Source organism: Salvelinus fontinalis, chromosome 32 (assembly GCF_029448725.1).
Source record: "Salvelinus fontinalis isolate EN_2023a chromosome 32, ASM2944872v1, whole genome shotgun sequence".
NCBI classification, from domain to species: Eukaryota; Metazoa; Chordata; class Actinopteri; order Salmoniformes; family Salmonidae; genus Salvelinus; species Salvelinus fontinalis.
In genome coordinates, this window is record NC_074696.1 from 23,581,530 (window position 1) to 23,598,614 (window position 17,085).

Below are 17,085 nucleotides of genomic sequence, written 5' to 3' on the forward strand. Positions count from 1 at the left end.
CTGTGGATACTCCAAATGATAAATCCCAAAATTCAATTGGATCTCTTATTCCTTTATTTTCCAGATTATCAGTAACTTCAGAGAAAAATATAATTAATGGAGTTATTGCTCTTTTATTTGATAAATAAAATGTTTTATTCAAGAAAGAGTGATAAATGGCTTATGTTGAATATGTAGCATGCCTGTCGGTGCACCAATGATTATTTAGATTGGCTAAGAAGTGTGACAATAAAGAGATTACAGATATCAGTGTTAAATCATAAATATTTTAAGGGTCAGGCAGGTTTCTCACTACACAGCTAATCACTATACAGTACATGGGGAAAGGGGAAAATAAACATTTTGATCTCACAATACACACAAATGCAAAACGTTGCACAAACATATCTTCTCTCACAACAAAAGGCTGTATCAAGGGAGGGCTCTTTTGAATGAACACGCTTAAACTTGCTCAAATTTGAGTACAAACTGTAATAAACCTCAGACAGCTCCCATAAAACCACAGAGGTATGTGTTTCAGTGTCTCTGCCCCCTGTAGAACTACAATTACAACACCCGTGGCCTCAGACAAGAGCAGTTAGTTGAGCCAATAGTTTAAATGTCAGGAAATTCTGTCACCGGGAGCTAGCTCCATAACACAAAGCTTCCTAAAGGCTTAAAGCAGGGGTGTCAAACTAATCTAGCCCCCCGGGCTGCATTCGGCCTTCAATGAGGTCTGGCTGTATTTCCTCGCCGTCAAAATTGACGTAGTTGTTGTATGAATGTAGGTCCATTATGATTTCTACACAGTTTCGATTTGGTTTTAGTCATTTAAAACTATAGAGTATGTTTCCCCCACAACCAATTATATTATTTTAATATTTTTTAAATACAATGATTTTAACTCAAATCGGGCCAAATTGGACCACCTCCGCGAGAGCCGGATCTGGCCTGCGGGCAGCATGTTTGACACCCCTGGTCTAAAGCCTACTCTAAAAGATTTTTATTTTACAGGATGTAACAGTCTTCCTAGCAGTTTCCCATACCAGTGGAAGACCAGAGGAATAAAAAAAACACGTTCATTTCTCAAAACTAAAGGGAGCTCAGACAGAAGCTTTGTTTGGGAGTGAAAGCCTTATAAACTGTTGTTTGGTTTTACAAGGAGTGCTTCTGCAGACAGAATATTGAAGTCAGGGTCTGAATATATATGCAGCTGTTAAAGCGTGGGAGTCAACCAAGTCTACAGTTGCCGTGGTATCAGTAGAGGAGAATGCAGAGTGGCCAGGAAAAATCGTCAACTGATAACTCACTAGCAGATGGTCCGCTGGAAGCCATATTAAAGTGCTTGCTTTCATCAATATGTATATACAGTACCAGTCAAAAGTTTGGATACACCCACCTTTTCAAGGGTTTATAGAATAATAGTGAAGACATCAAAACTATGAAATAACACATATGGAATCATGTAGTAACAGAAAAAGTGTTAAACAAATCAAAATATATTTTATATTTGAGATTATTCAAAGTAGCCCAACTTTGCCCTGATGACAGCTTTGCACACTCTTGGCATACACTCAACCAGCTTCATGAGGTAGTAACCTGGAATGTATTTCAATTAACAGGTGTGCCTTGTTAAAAGTACATTTGTGGAATTTCTTTCCTTCTTAATGCATTTGAGCATATCAGTTGTGTTGTGACAAGGTAGGGATGGTATACAGAAGATAGCCCTATTTGGTAAAAGACCAAGTCTATTTTATGGGAAAAACAGCTCAAATAAGCAAAGACAAACGACAGTCCATCATTACTTTAAGACATGAAGGTCAGTCAATGCGTAAAATTTCTACAATTGCAGTCGCAAAAAACATCAGGTGCTATCATGAGGACCCTGTATATAGCCTCGTTATTGTTATTTTATTGTGTTACATTTAATAATTTTTTACTTTAGTTTATTTGGTAAATATTTTCTTAACTCTTTCTTGAACTGCACTGTTGATTAAGGGCTTGTAAGTAAGCATTTCACGGTAAAGTCTACACATGTTGTATTCGGCGCATGTGACAAATAAAGTTTGATTTGATTTTAACTCTTCAGAGGGGACTCCGTGAATCAGGCCTTCATGGTCGAATTGCTGCAAAGAAGCCACTATTTAAGGACACCAACAAGATGAAGACGCTTGCCTGGGCCAAGAAACACAAGCAATGGACATTAGACGAGTGGAAATCTGTCCTTTGGTCTGATAAATCCAAATGAGAGATTTTTGGTTCCAACCGCAGTGTCTTTGCGAGATGCAGAGAAGGTGAATGGATGATGTCCACATGTGTGGTTCCCACTGTGAAGCATGGAGGAGGAGGTGTGATGGTGTGGGGGTGCTTTGCTGGTGATACTATCAGTGATTTATTTAGAATTTGGGGCACATTTAGCCAGCATGGCTACCACAGCATTCTGCAGCGATACACCATCCCATCTGGTTTGTGCTTAGTGGGACTATCATTTGTTTTTCAACAGGACAATGACCAAACACACCTCCAGGCTGTGTAAGGGCTATTTCGCCAAGAAGGAGAGTGATGGAGTGCTGCATCAGATGACCTGGCCTCCACAATCACCTGACCTCAACCCAATTGAGATGTTTTGGAATGAGTTGGACCACAGAGTGAAGGAAAAGCAGCCAACAAGTGCTCAGCATATGCGGGAACTCCTTCAAGACTGTTGGAAAAGCATTCCAGGTGAAGCTGGTTGAGAGAATGCAGAGAGTGTAAAAAGCTGTCATCAAGGCAAAGGGTGGCTACCTTTCCAGAATCTAAAATATATTTTGATTTGCTTAACACTTTTTTGGGTACTACATGATTCCATGTGTTATTTCATAGTTTTGATGTCTTCACTATTATTCTACAATGTAGAAAATAGTAAAATAAAGAAAAACCCTGGAATGAGTCGGTGTGTCCAAACTTTGACTGGTACTGTATATGTAACCACAATTTTAAAGTTCTGTTGCAGTATGACCCACTGGACACAGACGTCAATTCAGCGTCTATTCCGCGTTGGTTCAACGTAATTTCATTGAAATTATGTGAAAACAATGTTGATTCACTAGTGTGTGCCCAGTGGGGACTGTGTAATAGAGTTTGACATATTTGTTCAGTGGTCAAGTGTCCCAAGTGTAACTCAATCTGGCAGACAAAACAGGCTGAGATGTAACTCATTATGATGGTCGAAACTGCTTTGGCAGGCAGAACCTGATCTGGGCCACTGATGATGTAAATGCCCTGAAATATGCACCAGAGGCATAACCACACAGAGGTTCCAGACATAATACTGAGAACATGAGACTACTTGTCAAAGGGACTGGCACATGCTAATTTCTCATGTAAACCAACCACTAATGGGGACTACTAACTGATATACAGGAGACAAGGGATAATGGGGGTATGGGTTGTCGTGCCACTGTGTACTAACATTTCAATGAAGTGAGAGAGGGGATAAGGGAGTGACTGACTGACACAGCCATTTGTCTTTTGGTTTAAAAGTTATCTCTGTGTCATGCTCAGGCACATTGTTCACATACAGACCCCCTCCTCAGTGTCCCATCCCTCATACAGACCCACTCCCAAGTGTCCCACCCCACAGCACGTCCCCAACAGTTGCTTTGACTATGTTGTCTCGTGTGCCCAGCTGTTATTGGGGTGTACCGCTGACAATGATAGCACTAGCAGTTGTCACGGACTACCATTACTGTCCATCATCTCTACATTACTGGACACAAAACATGCTTACACATGTTTCTTCTTAAGGATACAATGCCTTCAGAAAGTATTCATGTCCCTTGATTTTTTCAAAATGTTGTTCTGTTACAGCCTGAATTCAAAATCAATTAATTAAAATAAAAAAATGTAAAAGATATTCAATGGAGATGTTTCGTCACTGGCCTTCACACAAAACCCCATAATGCCAAAGTGGAATTATGTTTTTAGAACTGTTTACGAAAATGAAAAGCTGAAATGCCTTGAGTCAATAAGTATTCAACCGTTTTGTTATGGCAAGCCTAAATATGTCCCAGAGTAAAAATGAACTTAACAAGTCACATAAGTTGCATGGACTCATTCTGTGCAATAATAGTGTTTAACATGATTTTTGACTGACTACCTCATTTCTGTTCCCCACACATACAATTATCTGCAAGGTCCCGCAGTCAAGCAGTGAATTTCAAACACAGATTCAACCACAAAGACCAGGGAGATTTTCCAACGCCTCACAAAAAGGGCACCTATTGGTAGATGGGTTTAAAAAAGCAGACATTGAATATCCCTTTGAGCATGGTGAAGTTACTAATTACACGTTGGGTGGTGTATCAATACACCCAGTCACTACAAAGATACAGGCATCTTTCCTAATTTAGTTGCCAGAGAGGAAGGAAACCACTCAGGGATTTCACCAATGGTGACTTTGAAACAGTTACAGAGTTTAATGGCTGTGATAGGAGAAAACTGAGGATGGATCAACAACATTGTAGTTACTCAACAATACTAACCGAATTTACAAAGTGAAGAAAAAAAGAATACAAATATTCCAAAATATGCATCCTGTTTGCAACAAGGCCCTAATGTAATAGTACAAAACATGAATACAAAAGTGTTATGTTTGGGGCAAATCCAATACAACACATTACTGAGTACCACTTTCCATATTGTCAAGCATAGTGGTGGCTGCATCATGTATGGGTATGCTTGTAATCGTTAGGGACTGGGGAGTTTTTCAGGGGGGAAGAGAAATGTAATGGAGAAGCACAGACAAAATCGTAGAGAAAAATCTGGTTCAGTCGGTTGTTTCAGTCTTGCAGCAGGTAGTCTAGCAGTAAAGAAAGTTGGGTCAATAACTGAAAGATTGCTGGTTTGAATCCCTGAGCCAACTTGGTGACAAATCTGCCGATGTGCCTTTGAGCAAGGCATTTAACCCTAATTTCTCTGGATAAGAGAGTCCGCTAAATGACTGAAATGTAAAACACTGGGAGATGAATTCACCTTTCAGCAGGACAATAAATTACACTTGAGTTCTTTACTAAGAAGACAGTGAATGTTCCTTAGTGGCCGAGTTAAAGTTTTGATTTAAATCTACTTTAAAATCTATGGCAAGACCTGAAAATGGTTGTTTAGCTATGTTCAAGAACCAATTTGACAGAGTTTGCAAAATTTTGAAAATAATTATGGGAAAATGCTGCACAATCCAGGTGTGGAAAGCTCTTAAGAGACTTACCCAGAAAGACTAACATTGTTGCCAAAGGTCCTTCTACAATGTATTGACTCAGGGGTGTGAATATTGAGATATTTCTGTATTTCATTTTCAATACATTTGGTAAAATTTCTAAAAACATGGTTTCAATTTGTCATTATGGGGTATTGTGTGTAGATGGGAGTGGGAAAAAATGTATGTAATCCATTTTGAATTGAGGCTGTAACACAACAAAATGTGGAATAAGTCAAGGGGTATGAATGCTTTCTGAAGACACTGTATTGGAAATACAATTACTGAATAGATGGGAATATGAAGTGATTTGTATCCTTCTCTTTAGTCACAGTGAAACACATGCGTACAGTACATGGAATGCACATGAAAACATTGTACAAAACCTTCCTCACATGCAGAAACAAACTCCCACACCAAGCCACTCAACCACAATACAATTTCACATAAAGTACACTAGTAAATATATGCACAGTGTGGTGTGAACACATGCAAAAACACCGACACAAAAGCAATGTGAGTTGCCTCAAGTGCTTCATGCTGGAATCCAGTTGTTGGAGTAATTGTATAAGAAAGACCGCTTTGATGATGTGTCTGGTTCATAGTAACCTATAAGTAACAAAAAGTGACATTAAGTTCCATCAATATCCTCTGCAGTGAAATGAAAGTTAAACATACATTTATTTTTTTAAGAATACCAATAACAATAGTAAAAAATAATATAGTGTAACAGAAAACGAAAAATGGCCACTGTAACCGTTAGTGTGATAAGAAGGGTCATTAATACAGCACCTGGCCCTGGAACTCCTTGGCCGCGCACATCCTGGGTCCAACGGCTTGTCCCAGAAACAAACACGGCACTGGACATGAAGTGCTTGGTTGGGTCTCCATAGTTCACTAAATCATACTGCCCAGGGCCAGGCAGGGGAGGGTTCTTCAGAAGAATCAGAGGGGGAGCTGATATTCCCAGGTAATGTCTCCTCCTTGGACAAGGGTTAAAGGGCATGGGAGAGCAGTTTAAGACCAGAGAGACGTTATCAGAGAAACAATTAACCTTCTAGTCCTGGATCCGTACTCATAAAGCGTCTCCCAGTAGGAGTGCTGATCTAGAATCAGGTCCCCCCCGCGTCCATGCAATCTTAAACATTCTGATCAAAAAGGCAAAACGTCATCTAAATCAGCACTCCTACTCTAAGATGGTTCATGAATATGGACCCTGTGCTTTTACTCACGGTAGGATGGTTCTCCTGACTGGCTCTGGGGCCAGGTAGGCACTATAGGTGCCTGGGCCTGGGACATGGTTATTCACAGGGGACTGGATCCTCACAGAGTTGGACTTGAAGCAGGAGAGGGGAACCTTGGGGCATTTCTGAGTTATGGCATCATTGACTTTGTAGTGACCTTGAACAAGCAAAGATAAACAGTATCATATATAAAATCCTGTAGAGGAGTCAATGTAATGCAGTATCGATTAAAATGATATTCCCAATTAGCAAAAATTGACTGCTTTAATAAAAAGTGTAATACTTACATGGCGATGGTCCTTTTAGAGTGTTTGAGCACATAGAACTCCGTCCAGTTTTTGACAGAAATACTGATTGAGCGGACACTAACGTGTTTGGCTTTACCCCATCTAAAGACACCTAAAGCAATAAGAATAAAGGCAAGTCTTTAAACAAAAACACTACAGTCATGGCCAAAGGTTTTGAGAACGACACGAATATTCATTTTCACAAAGTCTGCTGCCTCAGTTTGTATGATGGCAATTTGCATATACTCCAGAATGTTATGAAAAGTGATTAGATGAATTGCAATTAATTGCAACGTCCCTCTTTGCCATGCAAATGAACTGAATCCCCAAAAAACATTTCCACTGCAATTCAGCCCTGCCACAAAAGGACCAGCTGACATCATGTCAGTGATTCTCTCGTTAATAACACAGGTGTGAGTGTTGACGAGGACAAGGCTGGAGATCACTCTGTCATGCTGATTGAGTTTGAATAACAGACTGGAAGCTTCAAAAGGAGGGTGGTGCTTGGAATCATTGTTCTTCCTCTGTCAACCATGGTTACCTGCAAGGAAACACGTGCCGTCATCATTGCTTTGAACAAAAAGGGCTTCACAGGCAAGGATATTGCTGCCAGTAAGATTGCACCTAAATCAACCATTTATTGGATCATCAAGAACTTCAAGGAGAGCGGTTCAATTGTTGCGGAGAAGGCTTCAGGGCGCCCAAGAAAGTCCAGCAAGCGCCAGGACCGTCTCCTAAAGTTGATTCAGCTGCGGGATCGGGGCACCACCAGTACAGAACTTGCTCAGGAATTGTAGTAGGCAGGTGTGATGCACCTGCACGCACAGTGAGGCGAAGACTTTTGGAGGATGGCCTGGTGTCAAGAAGGCCAGCAAAGAAGCCACTTCTCTACAGGAAAAACATCAAGGACATACTGATATTCTGCAAAAGGTACAGGGATTGGAATGCTGAGGACTGGGGTAAAGTAATTTTCTCTGATGAATCCCCTTTCCGATTGTTTGGGGCATCCGGAAAAAAGCTTGTCCGGAGAAGACAAGGGGAGCGCTACCATCAGTCCTGTGTCATGCCAACGGTAAAGCATCCTGAGACCATTCATGTGTGGGGTTGCTTCTCAGCCAAGGAAGTGGGCTCACTCACAATTTTGCCTAAGAACACAGCCATGAATAAAGAATGGTACCAACACATCCTCCGAGAGCAACTTCTCCCAACCATCCAGGAACAGTTGGGTGATGAACAATGCCTTTTCCAGCACGATGGAGCACCTTGCCATAAGGCAAAAGTGATAACTAAGTGGCTCGGGGAACAAAACATCGATATTTTGGGTCCATGGCCAGGAAACTCCCCAGACCTTAATCCCATTGAGAACTTGTGGTCAATCCTCAAGAGGCGGGTGGACAAACAAAAACCCACAAATTCTGACAAGCTCCAAGCATTGATTATGCAAGAATGGGCTGCCATCAGTCAGGATGTGGCCCAGAGGTTAATTGAAAGCATGCCAGGGCGGATTGCAGAGGTCTTGAAAAAGAATGGTCAACACTGCAAATATTGACTCTTTGCATCAACTTCATGTAATTGTCAATAAAAGCCTTTGACACTTATGAAATGCTTGTAATTATTCTTCAGTATTCCATAGTAACATCTGACTAAAATATCTAAAGGCACTGAAGCAGCAAACTTTGTGAAAATGTATATTTGTGTCATTCTCAAAACTTTTGGCCACGACTGTACTTTCATAGCAACATCTTTTGAGTAAAATGTTCAGTACACAAATATGTAAGCCTATTGTATACAGGAAATAAACGTACAGTATTTCATATTTCACTTTCCAATATGGATCTAAAACATGGCTTCCCTCTTCTTATCAAATCAAATTCAATGTTATTTGTCACATGTGCCGAATACAGTAGACCTTACCGTGAAATGCTTACAAGCCCTTAACCAACAATGCAGTTCAATAAATAGAGTTAAGAAAATATTTACTAAATGAACTAAAGTAAAACATAAAATAAAAGTAACACAATAAAATAACAATAACGAGGCTATTTACAGGGGGTACCGGTACCGAGTCAATGTGCAGGGGTACAGGTTAGTCGAGGTCATTTGTACATGTAGGTAGGGGTAAAGTGACTATGCATAGATAATAAACAGCAAGTAGCAGCAGTGAAAAAACAAAGGGGGGGTCAATGTAAATAGTCTGGGTGGCCAGTTGATTAATTGTTCAGCAGTCTTATGGCTTGGGGGTAGAAGCTGTTAAGGAGCCTTTGGACCTAGACTTGGTGCTCCGGTACCGCTTGCCGTGTGGTAGCAGAGAGAACAGTCTATGACTTGGGTGACAGGAGTCTTTGACAATTTTTGGGGCCTTCCTCTGACACTGCCTAGTATATAGGTCCTGGATGGCAGGAAGCTTGGCACCTGTGGTGTACTGAGCCGTAGGCACTACGTTCGGATGCCAGGCAGTTGCCATACCAGGCGGTGATGCAAACAATCAGGATGCTCTCAATGGTGCAGCTGTAGAACTCTTTGAAGATCTGGGGACCAATACCAAATCTTTTCAGTCTCCTGAGGGGGAAAAGGTGTTGTCATGCCCTTTTCATGACTGTCTTGGTGTGATAGTTTGGACCATGATAGTTTGTTGATGATGTGGACACCAAGGAACTGGAAATTCTCGACCCGCTCCACTACAGTCCCGTCGATGTTAATGGGGGCCTGTTCGTCCCTCCTTTTCCTGTAGTCCACAATCAGCTCCTTTGTCTTGCTCACGTTGAGGGAGAAGTTGTTGTCCAGGGTCTAGGGTTTCCGGGATGATGGTGTTGATGTGAGCCATGACAAGCCTTTCAAAGGACTTCATGGCTACCGATGTGAGTTTTACAGGGCGGTAGTCATTTATGCAGGTTACCTTTACTTTCTTGGGCACAGGGACTATGGTGGTCTGCTTGAAACATGTAGATATTACAGACTCGGTCAGAGAGAGGGTAAAAATGTCAGTGAAGACACTTGCCAGTTGGTCCACGCATGCTCTGAGTATACGTCCTGGCAATCCGTCAGGCCCAATGGCTTTGTGAATGTTGACCTGTTTAAAGGTATTCTCATATAACCTAGGTTGTGAATAACCTTGAATACTGCACTTACATGATATTGATTAGGGGCTGGTGTCTTGTTCTTAGGGCCATCATGTTGTACAGCCACTGGCAGTCGGAAAGTTCTGGAGCCTCCCCTGCCGAAGCTGTGTTTGTGGATCAGAGAGGACTGCAGGTTATAGGCATTTGGTCCTGGGATACCTCTCTGAGGGTTACGGGGAACTCTGACAGCCTAGTGGAGAAGAGAAGATGCCCTAGGTAAGCATTGTAAGTATGGCAGCGGACCGGGTTTTAAGAGAGTATAGACCTACCGAATAATCTATAACATAAGCTTCATTGGGTTTCTGAGATCCTAAGGACACTTGATTTGATCCCTACTATCGGTAAAGTTTGAGAATACATTTAATTAAAATCTCATGATGATTCTACTGATGAGAACAAAGAGATTGAGGTTGTAAGTAGGGTACCATTAACATGTCTGACCTGGGATGCAAAGCCTCCTGTACCTTTCTTTGAAAAGGAGGGGCTGCTGATTTCAGCAGGCCTGTGAGACATATATGTGCCTGGCCCTGGATTTTCATTCTGAAACCACATTTTAAAATCATATCATAATTGGACAATTAATGTGTTGGTTGATTTATTGATTAGCTGGAGGACTGATTGATTAACTGGTTGACATATCTACCTGACTGTCTTCTGAAAGGAACCTCTTAGCTTGTGACAAGAACCCTTTCTTATCCTCATTGCTTATCACCACTGTTTGGTATTTGGTGGGTATTGATGATATGTATCCTGGAAGTTTGCAGCCTAGATGAATATAAAAAGAGATATCTGAAGTCTGAGCAGATCGTTATTTAGGTCTACAAAGGATGAAAGGCAAAAAAATGACACTTACTGTCATTCAATCCTTTGTGTATTTTGCCCATCATTAGCTAAGAGACATTCAACACAACTGGAGGGACAGGTGCCCGATGCATTTGCACCGCCTGACAATCTGTTTAGAAGGGAAGAGAGTTTGTAATGGCACTGACACTGCAACATCTAACGTTAGCATGTTAACTTTTAGCTGACGACTAGTAGCCACAAGCTAGCGATTTGCACGGTAAATGTAGCTCGATGATCATGATAAAACAAAAGCAAAAAAAATAATTTAAATAATTTCAGAAGGATTTAGACTTTTGTTATGATCATCGAGCTACATTTACTAAGTGATCATAGTATGCGACAATTTATCTCTTACCAAACTGCTGTCACAGTAGCCAGAAACACATTTCTGAGTGAGGATACAATGTTTCCGCATATGATATGTTGCCATGACAGCGAGTAAACGTTCTTGGCGGAAAGCAAAGAGGGCGAGGCAAGAGAATTAAACGTATTTGTCTCTTTGCACGCAACCTTACCTGTCATCTAGCGCCTACACGTGGCGAATGTTTTTACTGCTTATTTTGATTCATCATTGAAGACGCGCCACTGTTTTGTTTTTCGAAGATTCAACATGGCAATGCATGCAAAAGCGACACCACCACAGATTCCCGACACACGTCGGGAACTCTCGGAGCTGGTCAAGAGGAAACAAGAACTTGCGGTAAGTGAATTAGTTAGCTACGTTTCCATTTCGCTAAATATCTTGCTATATGCGTATCTTGCTGCATCTTATGCTTTATTTGGAAGTTAGCTTGCTAGCTAGCTAACTAACGTTAGGCCGCGCTAGTTACTACGACTAGGCCTCGGCTTTCTACCAACATATTTGTGGCTTTCTCGTTAGCTAGCTACCATACTAATTGAGTTATCGAACATTAGATCAAATGTAACATGCCTTTATTGAGCATGGTGGGTATAGATTATTTTACTCCTGACTCGATGTTTATGTACAATGTGTCGCTGGCGCTAGTTACTATGTAGTAACTTATTTTGCCCACAAGGAGCAGCCAAAACCTACTATGCGCATACCCTCATACATCATGGCTCTGGTACCAAAAGTTTCCCTTTTTATCTGTGCTGGTACAGTATCTGGCTATATTGTAATAACACATTCTGTCCGTTTCATAAACCACAAATGCAAAGTCTAATGCCTTTTGCACACAGGAGACGTTGGTGAACTTGGAGAGACAGATCTATGCATTTGAGGGCAGCTACTTGGAAGATACCCAGATGTATGGGAACATCATCAGAGGATGGGACAGATATCTCACCAACCAAAAGTAAGCAGGACATGGTACAGCACACTTAGACATGAAAAGTGAACAGTTGATATTGAATCATCAAGCCTGTGTTTGCAGTCTATAGTTGAAGTCGGAGGTTTACGTACACTTAGGTTGGAGTCATTATAACTCGTTTTTCAGTCACTCCACACATTTCTTGTTAACAAACTATAGTTTTGGCAAGTCGGTTAGGACATCTACTTTGTGCATGACACAAGTAATTTTCCCAACAATTGTTTACAGGTTACTTCACTTATAATTCACTGTATCACAATTCCAGTGGGTCAGAAGTTTACATACACTAAGTTGACTGTGCCTTTAAACAGCTTAGAAAATTCCAGAAAATTATGTCGTAGGCTAATTGACATTATATGAGTCAATTGGAGGTGTACCTGTGGATGTATTTCAAGGCCTACCTTCAAACTCAGTGCCTCTTTGCTTGACATCATGGGAAAATCAAAAGAAATCAGACAACAATTCTATACTTCCACAAGTCTGCTTCATCCTTGGGAGCAATTACCAAATGATTGAAGGTACCACGTTCATCTGTACAAACAAAAGTACGCAAGTATAAACACCATGGGACCATGCAACCGTCATACCGCTCAGGAAGGAGACACGTTCTGTCTCCTAGAGATGAGCGTACTTTGGTGCGAAAAGTGCAAATCAATCCCAGAACAACAGCAAAGGACCTTGTGAAGATGCTGGAGAAAACCGGTACAAAAGTATCTATATCCACAGTAAAACAAGTCCTATATCCACATAACCTGAAAGGCCGCTCAGCAAGGAAGAAGCCACTGCTCCAAAACCGCCATAAAAAAAGCCAGACTGGTTTGCAACTGCACATGTGGGCAAAGATTGTACTTTTTGGAGAAATGTCCTCCGTTCTGATGGAACAAAAATAGAACTGTTTCGCCATAATGACCATCGTTATGTTTGGAGGAAAAGGCTTGCAAGCAATGTTTTGCTTCTGGAGGGACTGGTGCACTTTACAAAATAGATGGCATCATGAGGAGGGGAAATTATGTGGATATATTGAAGCAACATCTCAAGACATCAGTCAGGAAGTTAAAGCTTGGTCGCAAATGGGTCTTCCAAATGGACAATGACCCAAAGCATACTTCCAAAGTTGTGGCAAAATGGCTTAAGGACAACAAAGTCAGGGTATTGGAGTGGCCATCACAAAGCCCTGACCTCAATCCTATAGAAAAGTTGTGGGCAGAACTGAAAAAGCGTGTGTGAGCAAGGAGGCCTACAAACCTGACTCAGTTACACCAGCTCTGTCAGGATGAATGGGCCAAAATTCACCCACCTTATTGTAGGAAGCTTGTGGAAGGGTAGCCGAAAACGTTTGACCTAAGTTAAACAATTTAAAGGCAATGCTACCAAATACTAATTGAGTGTATGTAAACTTCTGACCCAATGGGAATGCGATGAAAGAAATAAAAGCTGAAATCTATTATTCTGACATTTCACCTTCTTAAAATAAAGTGTTGGTCCTATCTGACCTCAGACAGGGAATGTTTACTTGGATTAAATGTCAGGAATTCTGAAACACCTTAGCCAAGTACATTTAAACTCAGTTTATGTAAACTTTCGACTTCAACTGTATTTACCCTGTTCTGTATTGTTCCGTTATAGAAATTCCAACAGCAAGACGGACAGAAGAAACCGAAAGTTCAAGGAGGCAGAGCGTCTGTTCAGCAAGTCCTCCGTCACTTCTGTAGCAGTGAGTGCTTCACCTCACTCTATCCTCTGCCTGTCCTCTCAATATGTTCATGCTAGATCGTGTATGATTGCAAAAATGTGTAAATGCTGAGTCTGACCAACTTTTCGCCTTTGTTGAACAGGCTGTCTGTGCACTAGGTGGGATACCAGATCACATGAATGAAAAGCGTAGGTATTTGGTTCAGAACAACTGCATGGCAACTTGTTTTATTTTTTATTTTTTTACCACAGTGCATATGTCTGTGTGAGATACTGATAGATGTGAGTGTGACATACTGCTTCATTGTGTGGGACAGAGAGCGACACGTCCCCAGACCTCCAGAACCAGGAGAATGAGCCCAGTCAGGAGGACACCGAGGATGCAGACGGGGCCCTGCAGGACCTCAAACCTCAGAAGGCTGTATCCTCTTCCTCAGGTAGTCACCATGGAAGCCACAAGAAGAGGAAGAACAAAAACAGACACAGGTACTTGACCCTAAACACAGCCCCCTGGTCTAGGCTAACTCATAAACACAGCCCCCTGGTCTAGGCTAACTCCTAAATACATCCCCCCTAGTCCAGGCTAACAGTAGGCTTTCAGTAGGACACATTGTTGTGGAACGTTCAGGTGGACGGTAGCCTAGCGGTTAATGCTAAATGAGTGAAATGTAAGATTAACTGAACATGGCCTTACTGTCGAGTCTGAAATCTGTGCTGTGCTCTCACTCTTTTTGATTGCTATGGATAATGCATGTTGTCTCTGACTCTGAAGTTTCTTTGGCCAAGCTGCCAAGCTTGTACTGCTTTTGTTTTTCTTGGGTCAGCAACACACCATTTTAAAGTTGTCCGGGTCAGTTTGATTGGGTGTACTAGTGTATAAACATCTGGTTTATAGCGAGTGGATAGTCTTTGTTTGTGTTGGAGCTGGAATGTGAGGAATAGTAAGCTTATCACACCTGTTCCTGGCCACATTATTATATGTTGTATGTAGCTTAATATATTTAGCGGCAGATCTGCTCAATAAGATATGCTTCATTTTGTGAAAAGACAAAATATTGTTATAGGTTAATTTTACAGATATGTAGGCATCCCTTTAGAGTGAGTCAGGCCTTTGTACTAACTACTGCTGCTCTTTCCTCCCCTAACGCTGCCCCAGCCCTTCTGCCATGTTTGATTATGACTTTGAGTAAGTCTCCAATTTTACTTCCTGCTTCCTGTAGTGATGCATCCTGGCTACGTACCAAATGTCACCCTATTCCCTACATAGCGCACTGCTCTTGGGCTCTGGTCAAAGGTAGTGCACTATGTAGGGAATATAGTTCCATTTGGGACACAACCCCTGCCTTCTCTGACCCCATCCTGACTTTCCCACTCTCTCCATCCCTCAGCTCTCTGTTTCGCTTTTGTCGCTCTAGCTTTGTCGATTCATGCATCCTCATAGTGAATCTATCATTATTGCATGTCCAAATCTTCACCGATGTCCCAAATGATACCCAATTCCCTATTTAGTGCACTACTTTTGACCAGGCCCCATACAAGGAATAGGGTGCTATTTGGGGATGCACCCTTCATTCCTCAAATCATGTGTTGTTTATAATAAGGTATTAGCACCTTGCTTCTGTAGACTCAACACTAGATTATTAAGTGTTAATGAATCATAGGGGCTTAAACACTTCTTCTATAGAAGTTCAGTGTATTTCTTGACCCTTCATGGTTTCATTCCAAAAGGTCAAGTTCCCCTAATCCAGTTATGAAAAAAGCTGCTCTTCCTGCCAAAATGAGATGGGGAGGTCAAAGGTTGAGTACAAACAAACATATTTCGCTGCACCCCAGGTGTTCATATGGTGCTCTGGTAGTCTTGTTGTGGTTTGGTCTCTTAGCTTGAGTAACTGTAGTGGTGCTTGTTGTCCCCCCTAGTTACCGTTGTATTTAGTCAAACCTGAAATAGGCCTACCTAACACAACTCTTGCATTGTTTTGTTTTTAGATTTGACATGAAAGTGAACAAAAAACCCAGAGTGGTAAGCTATTCATTTGTAGGACAACATAACATTTAAATGTCTGCTCATTGCTTGCATTGAGCTATCAATAAAGACATTTGTTATTAGAAAGATTTAGGTTCTGCTTTTAATTCTGTTGTCTATGTTGTCCTTGTTCCACAGGATTATTCGACTTGATCAGGTGGCCAGACAGAAAAGGTCTACTGTGAAGCAGAGAGCCCCTCTGAACTTTAACTGTCTTTACGTACATTGTGTACATTGCATGAAACATTGCCTCTCACCTGCTATCAGAAATATTTATGTTTCATGATTTTCCTGCAGACAAGGTGTGTTATTGCATGTTACTCAAGACGCAGGTGGGGGTTGGATAACACCTTATTGTATAGGGTTGAAAATTCACTATTTATTATGTAACTCCCACCATTTCTCTCTCCTTGTATCAAAAAGTTGTTTTACTTCGTATTAGTCATTGTGTAGTTTTGTAGCTCTAGAATATCCTAGCTTCTTTTTAATATTTTGTTTTATTTTGAGATTTGTTTTGCATAAGATTGTAATAAAACCTTGAAATTACAATACATTTGTTGTTTATTGCTAAAATCTACGCTTTAGTAAATCATTAGTCACCATCTGTCTTTACCCTGTATTCTTCAGTAATAATACAGCAGGAAAATCCACACAGAAGCTAGTTTATTACCATCAGATTTCCCCTTGTCTGACAGCAATTACTGCCTGGTTTCTTTGTGGCGTCTTCATGGCTCATTTACGTACCAATTACAGGCCAATGAGCTTAGACGAGCCTCGGGATCCTAGGATGTCTCCCAAGTACCCCCTCTTATTGGATCAGTCCTAAATAGCATCACCATTACCTTTTATAGTGCACTACTTTTGACCAGGGCCAATAGGGCTTAGGGTGACATTTTGGACTTAACCATTCACATTTGTCAGTAATTCCCTCATCCCGCAGAAGATGTGAGATTCTGGAAATGGTATCAAAACAATGTTCACATTTAAACAGTTTTATTCTGACTCCCAGGTATGATAAAAATAACACGATTTACACAAAGATATGAAGTCATTATGGCATTCCTGTGGGGCAGTTCTCATCGACAGTTTGTTTTATGAAAATAGTGACAGTTTGAGTGAACCAGGGGACTACACAATGACAGCCTATCCCATGCTATTTCTAGAATGTTCCCTTGTTTATAAAGATCAAACATGATGCGTACTGCACAGTATTGAAACAGGTTGGTGAATACAGACTCCTGTTATGAAATGCCAGATGAAAAGGTAGTAGTAACCTTTTTAAAGTAGATATGCAGGTTTGTTAGTGAATGTCGTTGTACTGCCATTGTGCAACA

General features: G+C 41.1%; 2 protein-coding genes across 4 annotated transcripts; one reads left to right on the forward strand and one right to left on the reverse strand.

Moving 5' to 3' along the window:
- Positions 1-246: 246 nt before the first annotated feature.
- Positions 247-11,169, reverse strand: stpg1 (sperm-tail PG-rich repeat containing 1). Of its 2 annotated transcripts, XM_055893835.1 has the most exons (9): positions 11,061-11,169; positions 10,716-10,814; positions 10,506-10,627; positions 10,304-10,402; positions 9,873-10,052; positions 6,744-6,855; positions 6,445-6,613; positions 6,005-6,195; positions 247-5,821 (listed from the first exon to the last, which is right to left on the reverse strand). In XM_055893835.1, the coding sequence occupies exons 2-9, from the start codon at positions 10,747-10,749 to the stop codon at positions 5,748-5,750; spliced, it is 981 nt and encodes a 326-aa protein (XP_055749810.1). In that variant the 5' UTR covers positions 10,750-10,814; positions 11,061-11,169; the 3' UTR covers positions 247-5,747. The 2 variants fall into 2 exon arrangements, with proteins under 2 accessions (XP_055749810.1, XP_055749811.1); XM_055893836.1 differs by lacking the exon at positions 11,061-11,169 and having other exon boundaries at positions 10,327-10,402; positions 10,716-10,804.
- Positions 11,161-16,300, forward strand: LOC129830954 (chromatin modification-related protein MEAF6-like). Of its 2 annotated transcripts, XM_055893837.1 has the most exons (8): positions 11,163-11,405; positions 11,906-12,021; positions 13,663-13,750; positions 13,872-13,917; positions 14,046-14,214; positions 14,885-14,914; positions 15,715-15,748; positions 15,890-16,300. In XM_055893837.1, the coding sequence occupies exons 1-8, from the start codon at positions 11,316-11,318 to the stop codon at positions 15,902-15,904; spliced, it is 588 nt and encodes a 195-aa protein (XP_055749812.1). In that variant the 5' UTR covers positions 11,163-11,315; the 3' UTR covers positions 15,905-16,300. The 2 variants fall into 2 exon arrangements, with proteins under 2 accessions (XP_055749813.1, XP_055749812.1); XM_055893838.1 differs by lacking the exon at positions 14,885-14,914 and having other exon boundaries at positions 11,161-11,405.
- Positions 16,301-17,085: the final 785 nt, after the last annotated feature.